Genomic DNA, 18753 nt, shown 5'->3' on the forward strand with positions numbered 1-18753 from the left:
CGCTTCTCTACCATCAAAGCTACCGCTGTACCTTTGCGTCGTTCACCTCGCACTCACGCACCTACAGTAGAACCTCTCGTCTCCATGATTACCGACTCGCAACTTACTACTATGCCTGTAGTCTCCTCCACCGATTCCACCTCCATCCTGGGCTTAGAACCCTCTGCTATTGCGCCCAGCACGCCTACTACTGTCTGTACCGGTCTGCATGTTCCCCGCCCAGACGAAATCCATGGTCATCCTCAGTTACCTAACTGGATCCAGGAAATCTATGCACGTCTTTCTGCACACGATTCTCAACTGGAACAAATTAAAGATTTGTTGAAGAGAAACCATGAACTTCAACTGGCTTTGGATAACGCTAATCGAGAGATTGCACAACTCAAGTCAACTGCCAATCACTCGTTGCCACCCTTGCCTTCAGCTCCGACTGTACCTGAGAAGAGATCAGATGGTACCTCGGCCTCCAAATGGGCTGATGTGGCCGCCACTCCACCATTGAACGATCCACCAAAGAAGCCCCAGACTCTCAAGACACCTAAACCTAAAGCCATCACTTCTTCCAAGCCTGTTCCCAAAGGTAAGTCCAAACGACCTCCAACTTTGGAACAAATTAATCGTTTTTACTCGGCCCCATCGGAATCACATGGGTACCAATTCTTGTACTTTACATCCCGTGGTCGTGAAGCCATCTCCAAAATCCGTGCTGGTTTTGGAGTACTTGGCTTATCGCAGAGCCGCATCCTCGACATCCATTACCCTGAGAACAACACTATCAGCTTCCTGGTACACAATGACTATGTCGATACTGTCAAAGATGCCATGGCCAAGCTGCCTTCCTCCAAGCTCCTCAATGATTTTGACCCTTGTGCTCCTTCATTACTCCGTGATCGTAAGTATACTACTAACCCTGACCAGGCTTTTGTGCAAGCTGAAGCCACCCGAATCCATCAAGAACGGTTAATACGTATTGTCAAGCGCCTTCATGTCCCTCATGTTCAACTTGCTGTCGCTAGGGAATTTTGCTTCAAGCGTCAATGGCTTCCTGAATCTGTATATCATTCTCTCTACTCTGCTATCTATCCTGACAAATCATCCAAGGCTATCGCCCTTTCAGCACAGGCCGATGTCAACATGGATGATGTTCCTGCAACTCAAGATTCTACTACTCAACCTGCTACCTCTTCTACCTCTATTAGCCCAGCTGACGGCGTCTCAGCCCCCTTGGCCTAATGAGTACTAACACCTATGAATCTCACACCTATGCCACTAATATGCCCAATTATACCACTAACATTCAATCTTTTACGCACAATCACAACTTCAATATAGCTTCCCTGAACTGCCGCAATCTTGTCAAAGCCTCTACTCCAGAGATTAGCTCTGACTTCATTCGATATTTACGTTCCTTACATTTGGACATTATATGTATTCAAGAATCGCACGCCGTTGAGGCAGTTCAGGACCAACTCAATCTACAATTCCAAGCTCATGCCACCTTATGGACACAACATTGTGGTATTATCTCATTCAATCCATTAATCAACTTACATTCTTTAGACTTCGATCTGGACCAACGCATCCTTGCCTGCAAGGTTGTCCATGCCAATGCGTTGTTCCCACCCTTCACACTCCTTAACATCTATGCTCCTGCCCAATACTCTCCCAGAGTGCAGTTCTTTCGCAATCTTCTAGCGTTGCCTCTTTTCGACATTCCTTATTCAACCTCTCAGGCATCTCTCTCCTCTTTATCTACACCTCTCGACTCTGATCCCTCCAACCTTGCTCCAATGCTCATGATGGGGGATTTCAACTATCATGCTACTTCATATCTGACCGATGAAAGTGTGGATCAGGAACTTGATACTAACAATATTACTTCAGGAGCTGCCCTTCACCGACACTTCCATCAGATTCTCAATACGCACTTCTTTGAATGTACACATTCGCGGGAAGAAGGCCCTCTGTTACCAACATATCGCAGACAGAACGGTCAATCTACTATCGATTACCTGTACGCTTCTGCTTTCTTATTCCAACACCTACACTCTTCTGACATTGAGTTCCTTGATTCCTCCTGGACCGATCATGCCCTTCTCCGGGCACGGTTTGTCTTTTCGTCGGATCGTCAGGGATCAGGTCTATGGCGAGCTAACCCCAATCTAGCAACTAATCAATATTTCACGGATCAACTGTTTACAGCTTTAGATGAATTTTTCACTACCGTGGAGATTACCGCTTCCATAGATGCCGCCGCCTCCATTTTGCCTGCCTCTCCGCAAGACAATTGGGATGCTCTTAAAGCTCTAGTTCAGGATATCGCTCGTCGGGTAAGTCGTGCTCGCAGCAATGCCTTGGAACGCCAACACCGGCGCCTACAACGCAAGCGCAACCGAATATGTCGTCAATACTCGGATCCTCGTACCCGGACACAACTACTACACACCGTTGAAAAGCAAATTGGTATGCTTCAACGTGAAATTGCTACGAACCTACGATTGCGGGCAGGTAAACATTGGCGTGAAAAGGGGGAAACCTCTGCCGGTTACCTTAAGCGAACTATTGCCACTCATGCCGCTAAACAGGCGATTACTAGCCTCCTCCATCCAGTTAGTAACACATTATGTACTGATCCTCTTTCGATGCAGACAGCTGCTTCTAGTTTCTATGACACGTTGTATTCCAGTGATCCGGTCGATATCGCGAGCATCGAGTCCCTGTGCAACACGATCCCTGACTCTGACACCATCCCGGATGATGCTCATACTATTCTTCAGCAACCTTTCACCTATGCCGACTTATTGACTGGTACTCATCGTACCAAGTTCCAATCCAGTCCTGGCATCGACGGTTTACCTTATCCCATTCTCAACGTGATTTTCAACCACCCGAAGGCTGCCAAACTCTCTGTTCAGGTATTTAATGATGCTCTCAACTTGGGTATCTTTCCCTCCAGCTGGTTGCAAACCTGCATCTGTTTACTACCCAAATCCGGCGACCTATCCAACCTCAAGAATTGGCGACCTCTATCATTGATATGTTGCGATGCCAAGATATTTACCCGACTTCTCAACCAACGTCTTATGCCTTTTATGAACAAAATCATATGTCCTCAACAATCAGGATTCATGCCTGGTCGCTTCATCGGTGACAATGGTATGATCCTCCACAACACTCGCCTCATTGCCGCTGAAACATCCTCTGACAGTATTGCACTTCTCTTGGATCAAGAGAAGGCTTACGATCGCATTCATCCTGATTATCTTCGTGCTGTGATGCAACGTTTTAACATGCCTACTAATATTATTCATTCCTTACTAACTCTCTTTTTTTCGACACAAATTCACATCAACATCAATGGACATATCTCGACTGATTATATCACCCAACAACGTGGTATTCGACAAGGAGATCCCATCTCGCCACTACTGTTTAATATCGCATTTGATCCATTCCTTCGATCAATTCACCAAGACCCTCAATACAAGGGTTTCAACCTACACACTGAAGCTCCTCCCCCTTCTAATGATACCCAATCTGATGTTATTTCAGATTCTATGCAACAACTGTTTTCTGATGCTGCTGACCCGCCCATTGTTCCCGATGGTTCAACTTCTTCAGCTTCTTCTACAACTGCGCCTCTGGCGGTCAAAATCCTTGCCTATGCGGATGATACTTTGGTGTATCTTCGCGACACGCACGATTTCCATCGTTTGCAGGCTGCCATCACTACTTACATGAAAGCTTCTAACGCATTATTGAATTATCACAAAACAGTAGCTACATCTCTTTCAGGTAAACCATCAACAACTTGGCAAGCCCTGCTCTCATCTTATGGCATCACCGCTTGGCATGATCGCACATCCACCACTCCACTCATTTATCTCGGTTATCCAATTTGTTCCAGCATTACTCAACGCAATGTTGCCTTTCAAAAACTGTATGACTCCATCCGTAACGCTATTGCTATCCACTCCCAACGCAATATCTCTATCCGTGGCCGGGTCACCATTCTCAATTCACTCATTTATTCCAAATTATGGCATGTTTTACGACTCACAACATTTACCAAGGCCCAGTTGCTCTCTTTACGAAGCCTGGGTACCGCCTTCATTAATTTTCGTATATTCCCTAGACTCTCTTTTGCTACTCTCTCTTTACCTCGCTCTGCCGGTGGTTTGGGGCTCCTAGATCCTCTCTCTCAACAACAAGCTCTGCAATGGTACTGGGTGTGCCCTCTATTGCTTCAATATCTTGACTCTCCGGCCTTCTCCAAGTACAACACTCCTTCGCTTCCTGTCTTAACTTATACTCTTTCTTGGTGCTACTCCTCCACCGTCTTCTCTCATTTCTTTTACTACCTCTTGTTTCGGCATGCTCGCCATCGGTTGTGGTTTCCTCAAAGTCCATCCCGTCGCAATACTTATCTCAATCCAATCACTAATCTTCAGTCCTGCTTGTCCATCTTTCAGATGTCAGAACGTCGTAACTTATATGTTGATGCTATTACTTGCTACTCACTCCCTCTTTATGAAATACTTTTACATTCTCCTCCTACTATTAACAATTTATATTCTTCTAGCTTTATACCACCGAATCTTCTTTTAGATGGCTCTGACGTTGCCAGAAAGCTTCTTGTAAGCGAGGTTTTCCAGTTAGATATTGATCATCAGGTGCTTCGTGTTCGTCCTTCCTTCCAATTCGCTCGCCATCCTATTGTATCCCAACGTGTTGCTGATTTCATTCAGTCGCGTCAACTACTATTCCAACCTTTCTTTGCACAACAGTGCTTCATTGCTCCTCGTCCAACCCTCAACCCACATCAACCTCCCTCCCTTCGAGCGTTCTGCCGTAGCATTATCGTTCCTCCTTCTTCCTTGCCTTCGCGAGGCCGGTTGCCGCTCAACAGCATCCGTTACTTCAAAAAACTACGTCAAACCCTCTCCTCTACCTCCTCCTCACTCTCTCCTCTCCGGCCGGCTCAATGGCTCTCCTTCTGGAGAATCTCAATCCCCCTGGCTGCTCGCACGGTCTGGTACCGAGCTATTTACGAAAAAATCCCTTCAAGAGCTCTGCTACATTTACGCATCCCCGAAAAACACCCTTCTCCCCTATGTACCATCTGCTCTGCCTCTACCACGGAGGATATCACCCATACTCTGTTCTCCTGCCCTCCCAAGTTATTGGTCTGGCGACACATGTACCACACCTATCTCTCTGCTTCTTCCTCAATCTCTGATGTTGATCTGATTCATTTCTTCCAACAAATATTACTCTGTTCCTCTCCCTATCTTGATCGTGATCTCTCTCTCTCGTTCAATGATCTCTCTATTCCTCAACTTTTCGCAACTACTCTGCTGACAATATGGCAAGCGCACTGGCGCTGGATCTTCGACCGAACCCCGTTCATCGCTGACACTGTTCAACATCGTCTTGCTCGCTCTCTTGCTCGCTTGGATGCCGAGTTAAAGCTAGATTCGTAAGTATTCAGTTTTTCCTCTTTTATCCATTTGCTCTTTTCTATCTGTTATTTTTATTTTTTTCTTTCGTTCCTCCGATCCTCTTGTAATCATACCCAGTCTTTCCTATCACTCATAGCGACATTTGAAGGACTTAAAATAAAAAATGGAGCTCGGCTCCCCTACAAAAAAAAAAAAAAAAAATGCTCCTTTAAGCTTTTCTAGAGAACTTTTCAAGGCGCATCCAATGGTACCAAGTAAGATGAACGTTTTGAATAAACTTATTGAGTAATTTACAAAAATATGAAAAAAGGTTTCTGGCCAAAATGTCGAAATTTTACATATCAAAGTCCCACAAGATGATTTCAGAGGTTGCTTTGGATCGATAGAAACATTTTGATTCAAGATATACCATAGTAAAAGTCTCCATTTTCAAGGTGAAAAAAGCGATCGTTTGATTTTCGATGAAAACTTTTTTTTTTTTTTTTTTTTTTTTTTTTTTTTTGGATGATATTATTTTATTAGGATAGTAATTAGAAATAAAACAAATGCATCAAAGAGATGGACAAGTGTATGGAGACAAAGTGACTTGCCATATATAAATCTTGAATAATAGACTAATGGGAGAGTTGCCTAAGATTTGACAATCTTAACAGTTCTGTGCGGATGTGGCGACAGACTTGGATGGCATTAAAGGGGATGAGGTTGTAAAACTGTTGATAATGGTGTCTCCAGATAGTACGCATAATGGTGGCAAAGAGGTCATATATGGTAATGTGTAAGTCATAATTGTAGATAATTTTCGATGAAAACCATGAGGGGTACCTCATGCTTTTTGGTCGAATTTTGGCCATATTATTTTGGTCCCCAAAAAGCTGCGCAAAGGTGTCAGGAAATTAGTGCTAGATGAAAGTAGTTGTTTGGTACTAATCTGGCGGCCTGAATCGTCTTCTATCGCTAGAAAACACGACCCAAATGAATCCAGATTTCGCTGCGATTTGTACAATTTTGGGTAGTAAGACGCCATGCAAGCATGCGACCTACCTGTACGCGGACTGTGACTATTGATACAAATATACAGCATTGTAGAAAAGCCAACAAGAAACGCTTTATCAAGAAGCATGTATAGAAAAGCTGTGCCTTACGGATTTCAACTTATGCTTAGAACCAAAGTAGTATAGCTTTATATGTGATATAATCTTTATTAATTGATACGAGCCCTTCGACACTTCGAGTGATGTCCTGACCTGCACTTCGCTTCGGTGGAAACCAACCTACGTTCAAACGACTCGCGCTGCCGCAGACCTTCGGCTAATGTCGCAAAATTGATAAAGCTAAAATTTTAGAAGAATATTGATTGCTGATTGATGTAAAATCACTAATCATATGAAAGTTTATGCTTCGGATGGTTCTTTGCCTTTGCTTCGCTTTGGTGAAAACCAACCTGCACAGCGACAGCTCGCGCTACCGATTTCCTTTGCGTGTCTTATCAAAATACTAATACTTTCATGTTGATCCTCTACATACACATGAAAACTAGTCATATTATCTGTGGATCTGATTCTTACGTGATGCTCTACATTCATATGTACGTAGCCGCTTCATTTACGGGCAAACAGCATACTGGTATTCCCTCTTTTTATTCCTTAGTGTCCCTGATACAGCAAAACCTGAGTGAATTTGAGCCGCATTTTCTTGCGTTCAAGGCCGTTTTAAATGGTCAAAATATTGCCAAACAGTTGCTCTCATCTAGCAGTTACTTTCTGACACTTTTGCTCAACTTTTTGGGGATCAAAAAAACATGAACAAAATTCGACCAAAAAGCATGAGGTACCCCTCATAGTTTTCATCGAAAATCAAACGATCGCTTTTTTCACCTTGAAAATGGAGACTTTTACTATGGTATATCTTGAATCAAAATGTTTCTATCGATCCAAAGCAACCTCTGAAATCATCTTTGTGGGACGTTGATATGTAAAATTTCGACATTTTGGCCAGAAAACTCTTTTCATATTTTTGTAAATTACTCAATAAGTTTATTCAAAACGTTCATCTTACTTGGTACCATTGGATGCGCATTGAAAAATACTACAAAGCCCCATTAGAAAGTATGAGTTAATTATCACAGTTTACATAGTCGAATCTAGCAAAATAAGTTTTTTTTTTTTTTTTTTAAATTTTGTTTATTGATTGAGCCGCGTACACTAGGAGTACTGGGTCGAAGTGAAGAGGCGGGTGCAATTAAAAAAGAGATAATAAAAAGAAGGTGAAATATTAACTAAACTAAACTAAGCAGAACTATCGAAACTATCAAAACTACAAGAGGGAATGGATTTGATCCTCATCCACTGTCTGGCGAACAGTGGAGCGGACATTCACCAGAATCGCCTCAGGGACAAGGATGATGTTGTCAAAAACAAAGCGCATATGGGCTAGCCATATTTGAGACAGGGTGATAAGTAGGATTCTGTAAGGATGGATGCCTTTGACTTGGGAGTACCAGATATCCGAAAAGTCCAGGGACAGAAGAGCCTCTTTGATGTCAGTGATGGACGTCGTGGGCCATAGGAATTCAAAAATGACGCCTAGCCATACCTTTTCTTTGGATGGACAGTCAAAGAGCAGGTGGCTGGCAGTTTCATTGGGAGACAAGCAGACAGGACAATTGTGAGACTCGAAGACTCCAGGCATCATGTAGTGTAACCTGCTTCGAGAAGGGATACAGCCTGTGATGAGCCGGTATATCACATTACGTTGAATGTAGGTAAGAGACAGGGACCAAAAGAATTTCCAATGAGAAGCTGAGACATTCTGCAAGGCCAAGGGTTGTTCCATCGACGACAGCACGGACAGACGAAATGTTTTGGCCGAAGCCTGAGCATTTCCAAGGGGTTGGCCATCGTGTAGACAAAATTGATGCACTAGAGGCGCAAAGGAGACATCAGAATCAACCAGGGGAGCAGGACTACACACTGGATGGAAGTAGGGTTGAAATTTCAGCTGGGCAGACGCAAGACCTTTGAACACTGTAGAAGGAGCACGTTTCCAATTGAGGAGGGAAGGGTCACGAGTATCTTTCCAATGAACAAAGTTGAGCCGAGCATCATATTGAAACACATCAGAAACCATCATCGCTTTGACTCGACGAGGAACCACCAGTGAAGAGGATGGAGGGACATAGAAGGCAGCCTGTAGTGGGAGAGCCATGGCAGTAGCAGTATTGATCCGAGCAGCTTCATACGACTTGGGAAGATAGTCGACTGCACGATATAACATATCGACAGTTCCCGTGCGCTGTGTTTTCAAACCCTGATTGCGACGAGCAAAGGGGAAGAGGAGCGGAATATGGTGATACTGGTATCCATTCATGTTGCGTAGATGGTAACTGAGAAGGTAGGACACCGGGTGGGCATCAATGACAGATTGATCATATACCAGCAACGGATGTAGCCAACGAAAATACAGAGCCGAAGCTTGAGTTTGGATGTCGACAACACCCAGTCCACCTTTGTCTTTTGGGAGAATCCATGTTTTCCAAGGAATGACAGGGAAAATGTTCTTTCTCAAGAAAAGAATTGCCAGTGACCGCAGCTGCTTGACATCGGGCTGGGTGAGAGGAGTAACACGTAGAACGTACCATAACTTGGACAGAAGCAGAGAATTCAGCACAGTGGCCTTTCCAACAACTGACAGGGATCGGACAGAGTGGATCTGGATGGCCGTCTTGATCTTGGTTGTCAGTGCACCCATAAAGTTGACCCGCTGGATCCTGCTTTGTACGAGAGGAAATCCAAGATATATCAAAGGTTCATCATCTTCCACAGAATGCAGATGGGTGATGTGGGCATGCGATAACGGAACTTGCCAAATGTCCCATGTATCCCGACCAGACACCGAAAAGGCTTGCACCTTGTCATAGTTGAATTTGGCGTTGGAAGCAGCACAATAGCGAGACATATGAAGTTGTAAGCGAGACAGGTCCTGTGCGTCATGGACAAATACCAAAGCATCGTCCGCATAACACAATAACTTGGTAGTAGCAGTACCCATCGTGTATCCGTGAAATTGACGATCATGCAAGATTGCCAGTAAAAAGGGTTCGAAGGCCAGGTTGTACAGGATAGGCGAGAGAGGATCTCCTTGCTTGAGTCCACGCAGCTTGGCAACCTCTGTTGACATATGGCCATTCAGATTAATCCGTATGAGATTGTCGCCCATCAGTTTGTATATGCACTTGATGAGGGGACGAGGAAACCCAAACTTTGTCAAGACTTTCTTGAGATAGTCCAAATTCACACGATCGTAGGCCTTTTCTTGATCCAACAAAAGACCGATATCTGCATCCAAGTTGCGAAAGGTGGGGTCGTCATCCTGTTGTTCCGCAATTGTCCATTTCCTTTGAGCATCTTCCATGATCAGTTGACAGATCATGCCATTTTCAGCAATAAAGCGTCCAGGAATAAATCCAAGCTGATGGCGACTAATCAATTGAGAAGAGACAGCCATGATACGACGATTGATGTTGCGAGTGAACAGCTTGTAATCCGAATTGGCCAGAGACAGAGGACGGTAGTTCTTCATTTCAGCCGGATCACCCTTCTTGTAGAGCAAACACATGACAGATTCGTTCCAAGATGGCGGAAACTTACCCTTCGTCAGTGCTTCATTGTAGACTAGGTTGATGAGTGAATGAAATGGTGGGAATTTCATGATCAGGTACAAAATCTCATATGGCAAGCCATCCGGGCCAGGGCTGCTAAGGCGTCGAGTGTGTTTGCTGTCGGCCAAGAGCTCGTCTACATCAATCGGCAACATCAGTTCCTCCTGTTGTTCGCTGCTGATCTTTAAGTGCTGAGGGATGCTTCGAATCACGGTACTGAGTGCTGTTGAATCTAGAGCCTCTGGTGTGAATAATGCAGTGTAAAAATCAGTTGCAATGGCAGATATGCCATCCTGTGCCTGACACATTGAACCCGTAGAGGGGTCTCGCAGCGCCACAATGGACCGACGGTTCTCTCGAGACACCGCAGAGCGCTTGAGGAATCCGGGTGATTTCTCACCATGTTCACGATAGAACTTGCCTGCCTTCAAGATTTCTATTTCTGCAATTGAGTGCTGCAGGGACTGAATTTGCTGGTTGATGGAGTCCAATCCCTGAAATATCAATCCTCGATGCTTCTTATGTCTCATCATCTTGTTCCTCTTTGAAAGCAGTCGATGTAGTTGTTTCTTCCTCCAGTTCAAATCCTCAATTTGATACTGCTTGATGAATAACTTGACCTCTGCTTTGATCCAATCCCATTGTTGTTGGGGAGATGTAAACCGCTTGATACCTGCTCTTCGTTCCTCACTGCCAATGAGGAATTCCGCCAGTGCCTTGCGAAAATCTTTGTTGCGAGCCAAGTAGGGATTAGCCTTCCAGACACCAGGGCCACGACCATTGGAATCTTGAAATTGATAGGAGAACCCCAAAAGCTCATGATCAGTCCACTCCGGAGAGAGGTATTGTTGACTAGTACTAGTTACAAGGTGATGAGCATTGGAGCTACAAAAGATATAATCCAAAATCCCAGCATTTCTGCCACTATGCCAGGTGTTGTGCTTGTCATCCCCAAATACATCAATGTAATAATCATCCAAAAGATCAGTCCATATCACAGGTGCACTGATGAGAGAGCCATCAGTTCGCCGATCCTTGTATTGATAGTTGAAATCGCCCATTATAAAGATAGTGTTTGTTGTATTAGTGATAGTGTCCTTGACAATTGGTATATCAAGTAATTCTGAATAAAATGCTGTGCGTTCGGTGTGAGCTGACGCTCGACCGTAAATGTTGAGTAGAGTTGCTATTGGTGGTGTTGTTGCTAAAAGTTGTACATCTCGAGTAAGGTGAAGGGAGGCCAAAATAAAACGACCGCCATCAATGCCTTCTGAGATGTGTTGAAGTGTATAATTGGTGTTAAGTGATATAATGCCGCAATGTGGAGTCCAAAGACTCGACTTGGTGTTGAATTGTGTATTGAGCATGTCTATAATAGTGGAGTCTGTTGCATGTGTTTCTTGGAACACTAAGATATCATAGCCTAGTGTTCTAAGGTATCTAATAAATTGTTGTCTTTTTTTTGGGTTATCTATTTTTTTGAGGCCACGGCAATTGAGGGTGGCAATTTTCACTGTATGTTGTAAATTCATCATATTAATGTTGAGATGGTGAGGGTGGGCCTGTCAAGCCTTGTTGTTGTCCCTGTGCTGCTGCTGTAACTGCAGCCTGTTGCTTGGCAGAAGTAAAATCATCCGCACCATCAAATTTACCTATTTTCTTCACTGGGTGATCCAGCGCATTCTCGGATGCACTAGTAGGATTGGCAGGAGATTCACCCATTTCAGTATCAGTAGACTCAGTACCAGTGGTATTGTCAGAGTCTTGAGCCAGAGGGAGCTCGTCCATGTCGGCATCCCTATCAGCACCTTGCTTTTGAGCAATGGTTTGGCTATCAGCACCACCTTGTACGCCGCTGTGGACCACATCTTGGGCACCACCTTGGCCATCACCTTGATTGTTACCTGGAACAACACCAGAATCACCACCACCGGGAGACCCACCACCAGCAGTATCACCACCAGGAGTACCAGAACCAGCACCAGCACCAGCAGCTACTGGAGGAGCTTTGGAGACCTTGGGAGCGGCTTTCTTCTTACCAGATGATGTACCGCTCTTTGCCTCCTGAGACACTTTTCGGGGCTTCGAAGCAGCCTTACTGTCTACCGCACGGACTTTGTTTGGACTTGTATTACGGGGACAGTTGTACTCCACATGACCATATTCATCACAGTGGTAGCACTGGATCCACTTCTTGTACTCAGGGCAATCCGCCCTACAATGATCGGCACTATGACAGATACGGCAAAAGTTGGGCATCTTGTCCCATTGCAGCAGAACCATTCGCTGATCGGCTGAACGAGGATCCCAGATCATCACTCGGCTGAGTTTCTCCAGGTGTCGATGACCAGGGCAGGGCTTGTCTTCGGGGTGCAATTCATCACAGGCATAATCAGGGGAGGAAGGCACAGTAAGGTTAAGCGTAGCATAACCTTCACCTTGGAAGATGCCATTAGTTCTTGAGATGCCATGATCCAGGACATCACCATATCGGGAGAGACGAGTCGCCATTTCCTCCTTGAGTTGCAAAGCTGGCAAGAAAGGGAGATTCTGTAATGTCAACTTGACAATGGTGGCATCGCCAGGGTAGGATGGAAAGCCCCTCAAATAGGTACCATCTTCCAGGGTAATGCCGTCGTTGATGAGTGTGGTGCGTCCTACACACTCAGGCAGCCACATTGTCTCGAGAAAAGCATGGCCAAGGTAATGTCTTGGTTTGCTACGGTAACCAAGAAAGTCTTCATAAAGTTCAGAGTTGGTTGTAGCTTCATTGAACTTGAGAAGGGCCTTGTTCAATAGATTACGATCTTTGACAGGTGTCAGATCGATGAAAACCGAATCCTCCTCGATACCCTTGAGGAATGGACGTATGACAGCCATAGGTCCTGAAGAGGCCTCTCCATTGATGGCCTGTTGAGATGCCTCTGCCTCCGTAACTGGTCGTTGGATGAGCGTAGGATTGAAAGAAACAATGGATTGCTGTTTCTTGCTGTTGCCTTTGCGTTTTGAGCCGACTACATGAGTCCACAGCAGAGGGGTCTCAGCGTCGGGTTGAGAGGGAGAATGATGTATATGACTAGTGTCAGACATATTCAAAAGATGATAGGATACAAAATAGATTGCAAAATAGATCGATCCAAAAACGTTTAAAGGATGCAAAATAAGTTGCGCAAGTCGCAATTTGAGCAAAAAAAAGAATTTTTTTTAGGGCAAATAAATGCTTTATTTAAAGTCCTTTAAGCGTCTTTGAGCAAAAATTTCTATTTCGAGAGAAAAAAATGACAATGGGAGATTCAACTAATTCTGGCTAGTAGAATGAATGCTATGTTTAAAACATGAAGGTATTGAAGCTTTTGAAGCCAAGGAGAAGCCCCATTGCAAATAAAAAATTACCTTAGCTCTGTCTAAATACTGCTTTTTTTACGTTTGCTTCGTTTTTATTATATGTATTTGAACGACTTTATTCGTTGTGAATTGCTCATCCAAATGCGTGTATAAATGCAACCATCCTATCAAAATGCTATCAATCAATGAGCGTTATAGAATAAGAGCAACAGATTCTGCATACATTAATAAAAAGTAGACTCGGTCACCACTAACCTTGTATCTAACCTGATACGCGCTGTATAATGGCTGGCTTCTCGGATAAACTGATTAATTTCATTTAATGGCAAATATGATTCACCGATGTCAATAAAAGCCGAATGCATTCTGACGCCAAAATCATATTTTGCACCTTTTTTATCACTGCGATATGGCTAATAGTAAAAGTAAGTTTTATCCAGAACTAGGAGGCTTGTAGCAAAGCTAATTTTTGGCATGTAGCTACTCCTACGCAACAACGAAGAGAGGAGAGGCCACCACCACCAGGCCCGAAAAACTTTGCTGAATGGTATTTACTATCGTACAACCAAGTATCCACCATGGGTTGGTGTTGGATTCTATTCATTACAGTAGCCCACCTCTATACCAATGACGGTGACTATACAGGTGTGTTTGACGTCGTGTGGCCTGCTTTGAGCTACGTACAAACGGCTGCTTTGTTTGAGGTAAGTTTTTGGGTTAGGGTGATTTTGGAATTTTGTTGCTGAAGGCTACGCTCTTCAAGGTACTTCATTCATTGTTGGGTTGGGTCAGAGCGCCTCTGATGACAACAGCCATGCAAGTAGCATCTCGCTTGTTTCTGGTGTGGGCCGTGAACGATGTCGTTTTCGAGATTCATACACATTGGTCATTTACAACGATGGTTATTGCATGGTCAATTGCAGAGTGTGTGCGCTATATCTTTTACGTCTTCCATCTGAGTGGTGGTGAAGTGCCTAGCCTTATTATGTGGGCCAGATACAACCTTTTCTTGGTCTTGTATCCTGTGGGCGTATTCTCGGAAATGATGATGGTGTATCAAGCGTTGCCTTATGCCAAGGCCATCCATCCTCTGTATTTCTATGGATTGATTGCTGTAGTCCTCATTTACATTCCAGGATTCCCTGTTTTGTTCTCGCACATGCTAAATCAACGTAAGCGCTATATGAGAGGTGAATTGAAAAATAAGAAGGACAGCTAGAGGAGAGCAGAGTGTGAATAAATGTATATGTATTTATTATGTATATGCAATGATGTGATGTTTTATGTGCAAATGGTGGTATGTATGTGAAGGATAACGGTATATCTATCAGAAGGTAGTGTCGATGATTCCACCGCTATTGATGGCATAGGATGCTTCGCTTTCAGGCATATCAGGTGAATCAAACAACTTGGCCACTCTTTCTTCGCCTCTGCCTTTTCTCAAGTAAACACGAGTCGAAGAACTACATTGCATAATTAATAATGTATAACCATGAATAGAAAACAGCAAAAAAGAGACTTACGCATGAGCCTGTATAGGGCAGTATCAGGTGTAACATTAGTGCTTTGTCATGCTAAATTTGATACAACGTGAAAGCTGTGCCACTCTTACATACCAGTACGTGTCCACCAACAGGCTTCTTAGGATCAGCTACAAATGTCATTCCTCCTAAATATTGCGAAAGATGTTTAGTCATTGATTTTCATATTAAACCATGTAGTGCAAAGTGTACCTCCTGGATCAGAGGAGACTTGATTAGTCAGGAACACTGCAATGTTGTACTCCTCAGAGATCTTGGTTAATCTGCTCAACATTTGGTTCAATTTCTGCTGTCTGTCAGCCAATTCTCCGCGACCAGAGTAATCACATCGAAAGAGTGAAATGATGGAATCAATGACCAATAGGCGATAGACGCCCTTTTGCTCTGCAAAGTGAGCTGCGAGTTCGCTTACCAAATCCATTTGCTGATCACTATTCCAAGCACGAGCAACCACAATGTTATCAAGTACGATTTCAGGATCTACGCCAAATCTATCTGCAATGGATACAATGCGATCAGGTCTGAATGTGCCTTCTGTATCAATGTATGCTATACATGTGCCTGTGTAAATTATCCGTGATGACAGTGCTCTCGCAGCGATATAGTACCTGCTTTGCCATTGGCTCCTCCATCAGCTTCTGGTAGTTGTACTTGCACGCATAATGTGTGAGCTAATTGAGTTTTACCAGTTCTGTACTCCCCGAAGACCTCAGTCAATGACATAGTTTGAATGCCACCTGTGGGATATGAATAAGTTTTTTGTGGGGTAATATAACGAAAACGGCAGAAAATTTACCGCCAAGCAATACATCCAGCTGTTTGCTACCAGTAGAGATCTTGACCACCTTTTCTCTCTGCACAGCAATTTCCTTTGCTGTAACGAAACCAGGACCCTATGGTGGGGCTTTAGCAAGCATCATTTGGATGGGAATATACGTTATGCTTACCTGGCTTTTGATGGCAGCCTCTTTGATCTTGTCTACCTTTGTTTCGGATAAGCCTTTGATTTTCAACAGAGCTTTCTTGGTCATCATTTGAACTCCCTGTGGAACGATTAGTAAATGCATGTAGTATGTCATGTACTTGATTGCCCTTACTCTTACTGTACAAATACCAGCAGCCTTGAGCTTTGTGATGTCTGCGACGCCGATACCATGCATCTGAAGCTCATCGACTTCTGTATAGAACAGCTAAGCAATGTGATGCAATGATTAGCATGCCATCAGATGCTTTTTTTTTTAAAAATGAAATGTAGCAGCTTACCGCCTGTTCTTGATCAGTTTCTTGCTGTGAGTTTACAGCGTCATCATCATCATTGATTGATCCGCCTGTGCTTGGTACGACAGATGGCTCTCTTTTGGAAGGCATGAGATTACGCAAATTTGATGGGAAAGATAAATGCGATCTTACAAATACTAAATGAAAGAATTGCTTAATAAGTGCAAAATTACACCAATAGGACACGATGGTTTCGTTTCAAAGATTGAAAAAAGTGAGGTGACAAACAGGGCCGCACATTTGGTTCCTCACGGATAAAATATAGGCAGAGATGAGTGTGGTGCTACAATGATGATGTGACTTTTTGGAACTGTATAAATAGCGTCTTCATCAAGCAGATGCTCTTGTTCATCTTCTTTATCTTATCAAAACATCATGTTCTCAAGAATCTTTACCGTTATCCGAAGCTCTCTCAACACAACAAGACCCTCCACATCCACACCGCAATCGGCCAGCACTAGTCGACTTTCGTTGGAGGACTCGTCCGAGGAGTTTGTCAAGAAGAGCCGGCCTATTCTCATCTCCAATCACTCCAATGACACTGTGTCTTCATCTTCATCCTCGATAGCCGCCATCTTTGGCTTGTCAAACAACAATGCAGATGACTTTATTCAAAAGGACCTTATTTCAACATCACTGTATTAATCTCGAAACATCCCATCTCTTGTATACCCTGCCACCAACTGTGCTACATGACAAATTTCCATCCAATTGCAATTCCCTGTTTAAATAATTTTCTTCACCTTGTGTTTTGTAAAATATATATATATATATATAAACTCTTTTTTTTCCCTTCTCTTTTCTTCTCTCTCTCTCTCTTTCTCATCTTCATTGTTCTTGATCAATAAAATGCCTCCTACTGTAACATTACCCATCAGCTCCCAACCAACCATTGGCGTTGCTCATTTGCCTAATCAGAGGCACAAGATTGTTACCAACAAAGGTGTGAACTTTACTGTCATGGTCTGTGGTGAATCTGGCAATGGCAAAACCACCTTTGTCAACACCCTATTCACAACTACACTCAAAGACCCCAGAGACCAATCCAAGAGACATGAAAAGCAGTTGGATAGAACGGTGGAGATCGAGATTACCAAAACAGGTAATTCATACTGTTTTTGTTGATCTACACATTGGTTTAACATGCTAAAGTAAACAATCAGAAATCGAGGAGAAGATGTTTAGAGTGAAGCTGTCTATCATTGACACGCCTGGCTTTGGAGACTATGTAAACAGCCATAATAGCTGGGTGCCCATCTCGGAATTCATCGATGATCAACATGAGAGCTACATGCGCCAAGAACAGCAGCCCAACCGTAACAACAAGATTGACATGAGAGTGCATGCATGCTTGTACTTTATCAGACCTACAGGACATGGCTTGAAACCCTTGGATGTCGAGATGATGAAGAGACTAGGATCTCGAGTCAATTTAATACCTGTGATCGCTAAGGCTGATACACTCACACCAAAGGATCTAGAAGCTTTCAAAGAAAGGATTAGAAACGGCATTGATCAGCACCACATCAAGGTCTACCAATGTCCCATCGAGAGCGAGGATGAAGAAGTAACCCAATCCAACAAAGACATTACATCTGCCATGCCATTCAGTATCATTGGCTCCACCCAAGATGTGCAAACAGCGGATGGTCGCACCGTCAAAGGCCGTGCCTACTCGTGGGGTGTCGCTGAGGTTGAGAATGAAGAGCATTGCGATTTCAAGAAATTGAGACACTTGCTGATTCGCTCTCACATGTCCGATTTGATTGAAACTACAGAGGCTGTGCACTATGAAAACTACCGTCTTTCAGAAATGGCCACTCGTAAGTTTGGTGAAGGCAAGCTTGTCAAGGTTGAGAACCCCAAACACAGAGAGAAGGAGGAAGCTTTGCGCAAAGAGTTCACTGAACAGGTGAAGAAGGAGGAAAGTCGCTTCCGTCAATGGGAGACACAACTGGTCTCTGAACGTGATCGCCTGAATAAAGATCTGGAGGCAAGACATGCTCAAATCAAGGCCCTTGAGTCTGAGCTGGAAGCACTCTACCACAAGAATGGTGGCTCTGTTAGACGATAGTTGTTAAACAAATAATGAAAATGTATTCCCCCACTTTAAAGACTTATAATACATGTCATGGCATATCCATTAAAGCGAGATTTCGTGAATATTCACCGATTTTATCGACTGCATGTGGCTCAAAGGAAGAATAAGGGTGAAGCCAGGCAGCTCAAACGGAAGAATCACATAACTCTAACCGCAAATAGCCAATTTGTAAACGCTACCAAACTCACTAATGCAATTTCAGGCAAAATAGGTTACTCAGTGATTGCACGCTAAATAGCAGCAAATAGATATTGGAATCATGAGGGTTGTAGAAATCCTATTTATTAACGAATTTCATCATATGATGTGATAACATGTTTGGTATATTATTTGTTGTGTTTGTGAGATAATACTAATCAAAAAGAGGTA

The 18753-nt window shown here is 43.6% G+C and overlaps 8 protein-coding genes across 8 annotated transcripts; 5 read left to right on the forward strand and 3 right to left on the reverse strand.

The window, feature by feature from the left end:
• Window positions 1–111: 111 nt before the first annotated feature.
• ATC70_000575 (uncharacterized protein) lies at window positions 112–1233 on the forward strand (the record flags this gene model as incomplete). The annotated part of the gene is made up of 1 exon (XM_064819989.1): window positions 112–1233. The coding sequence occupies one exon, from the start codon at window positions 112–114 to the stop codon at window positions 1231–1233; it is 1122 nt and encodes a 373-aa protein (XP_064683909.1).
• Window positions 1234–1274: 41 nt separating this feature from the next.
• Window positions 1275–5483, forward strand: GLY1_2 (Threonine aldolase; the record flags this gene model as incomplete). Its single annotated transcript, XM_064819990.1, has 1 exon — window positions 1275–5483. One exon carries the CDS (start codon window positions 1275–1277, stop codon window positions 5481–5483), a length of 4209 nt encoding a protein of 1402 aa, XP_064683910.1.
• Window positions 5484–7775: 2292 nt separating this feature from the next.
• ATC70_000577 (uncharacterized protein) lies at window positions 7776–11486 on the reverse strand (the record flags this gene model as incomplete). Its single annotated transcript, XM_064819991.1, has 1 exon — window positions 7776–11486. The coding sequence occupies one exon, from the start codon at window positions 11484–11486 to the stop codon at window positions 7776–7778; it is 3711 nt and encodes a 1236-aa protein (XP_064683911.1).
• Window positions 11487–11655: 169 nt separating this feature from the next.
• On the reverse strand, window positions 11656–13209 carry ATC70_000578 (uncharacterized protein; the record flags this gene model as incomplete). The annotated part of the gene is made up of 1 exon (XM_064819992.1): window positions 11656–13209. One exon carries the CDS (start codon window positions 13207–13209, stop codon window positions 11656–11658), a length of 1554 nt encoding a protein of 517 aa, XP_064683912.1.
• A 664-nt stretch (window positions 13210–13873) lies between these two features.
• Window positions 13874–14683, forward strand: ATC70_000579 (uncharacterized protein; the record flags this gene model as incomplete). The annotated part of the gene is made up of 3 exons (XM_064819993.1): window positions 13874–13889; window positions 13945–14168; window positions 14228–14683. 3 exons carry the CDS (start codon window positions 13874–13876, stop codon window positions 14681–14683), a joined length of 696 nt encoding a protein of 231 aa, XP_064683913.1.
• Window positions 14684–15038: 355 nt separating this feature from the next.
• ATC70_000580 (uncharacterized protein) lies at window positions 15039–16373 on the reverse strand (the record flags this gene model as incomplete). The annotated part of the gene is made up of 7 exons (XM_064819994.1): window positions 15039–15133; window positions 15198–15554; window positions 15614–15742; window positions 15802–15898; window positions 15953–16048; window positions 16103–16195; window positions 16269–16373. 7 exons carry the CDS (start codon window positions 16371–16373, stop codon window positions 15039–15041), a joined length of 972 nt encoding a protein of 323 aa, XP_064683914.1.
• Window positions 16374–16658: 285 nt separating this feature from the next.
• Window positions 16659–16928, forward strand: ATC70_000581 (uncharacterized protein; the record flags this gene model as incomplete). The annotated part of the gene is made up of 1 exon (XM_064819995.1): window positions 16659–16928. One exon carries the CDS (start codon window positions 16659–16661, stop codon window positions 16926–16928), a length of 270 nt encoding a protein of 89 aa, XP_064683915.1.
• Window positions 16929–17132: 204 nt separating this feature from the next.
• ATC70_000582 (uncharacterized protein) lies at window positions 17133–18357 on the forward strand (the record flags this gene model as incomplete). The annotated part of the gene is made up of 2 exons (XM_064819996.1): window positions 17133–17385; window positions 17447–18357. The coding sequence occupies 2 exons, from the start codon at window positions 17133–17135 to the stop codon at window positions 18355–18357; spliced, it is 1164 nt and encodes a 387-aa protein (XP_064683916.1).
• Window positions 18358–18753: the final 396 nt, after the last annotated feature.

Source organism: Mucor velutinosus (assembly GCF_035048745.1).
Source record: "Mucor velutinosus strain NIH1002 chromosome Unknown tig00000041, whole genome shotgun sequence".
Classification (NCBI taxonomy): domain Eukaryota; kingdom Fungi; phylum Mucoromycota; class Mucoromycetes; order Mucorales; family Mucoraceae; genus Mucor; species Mucor velutinosus.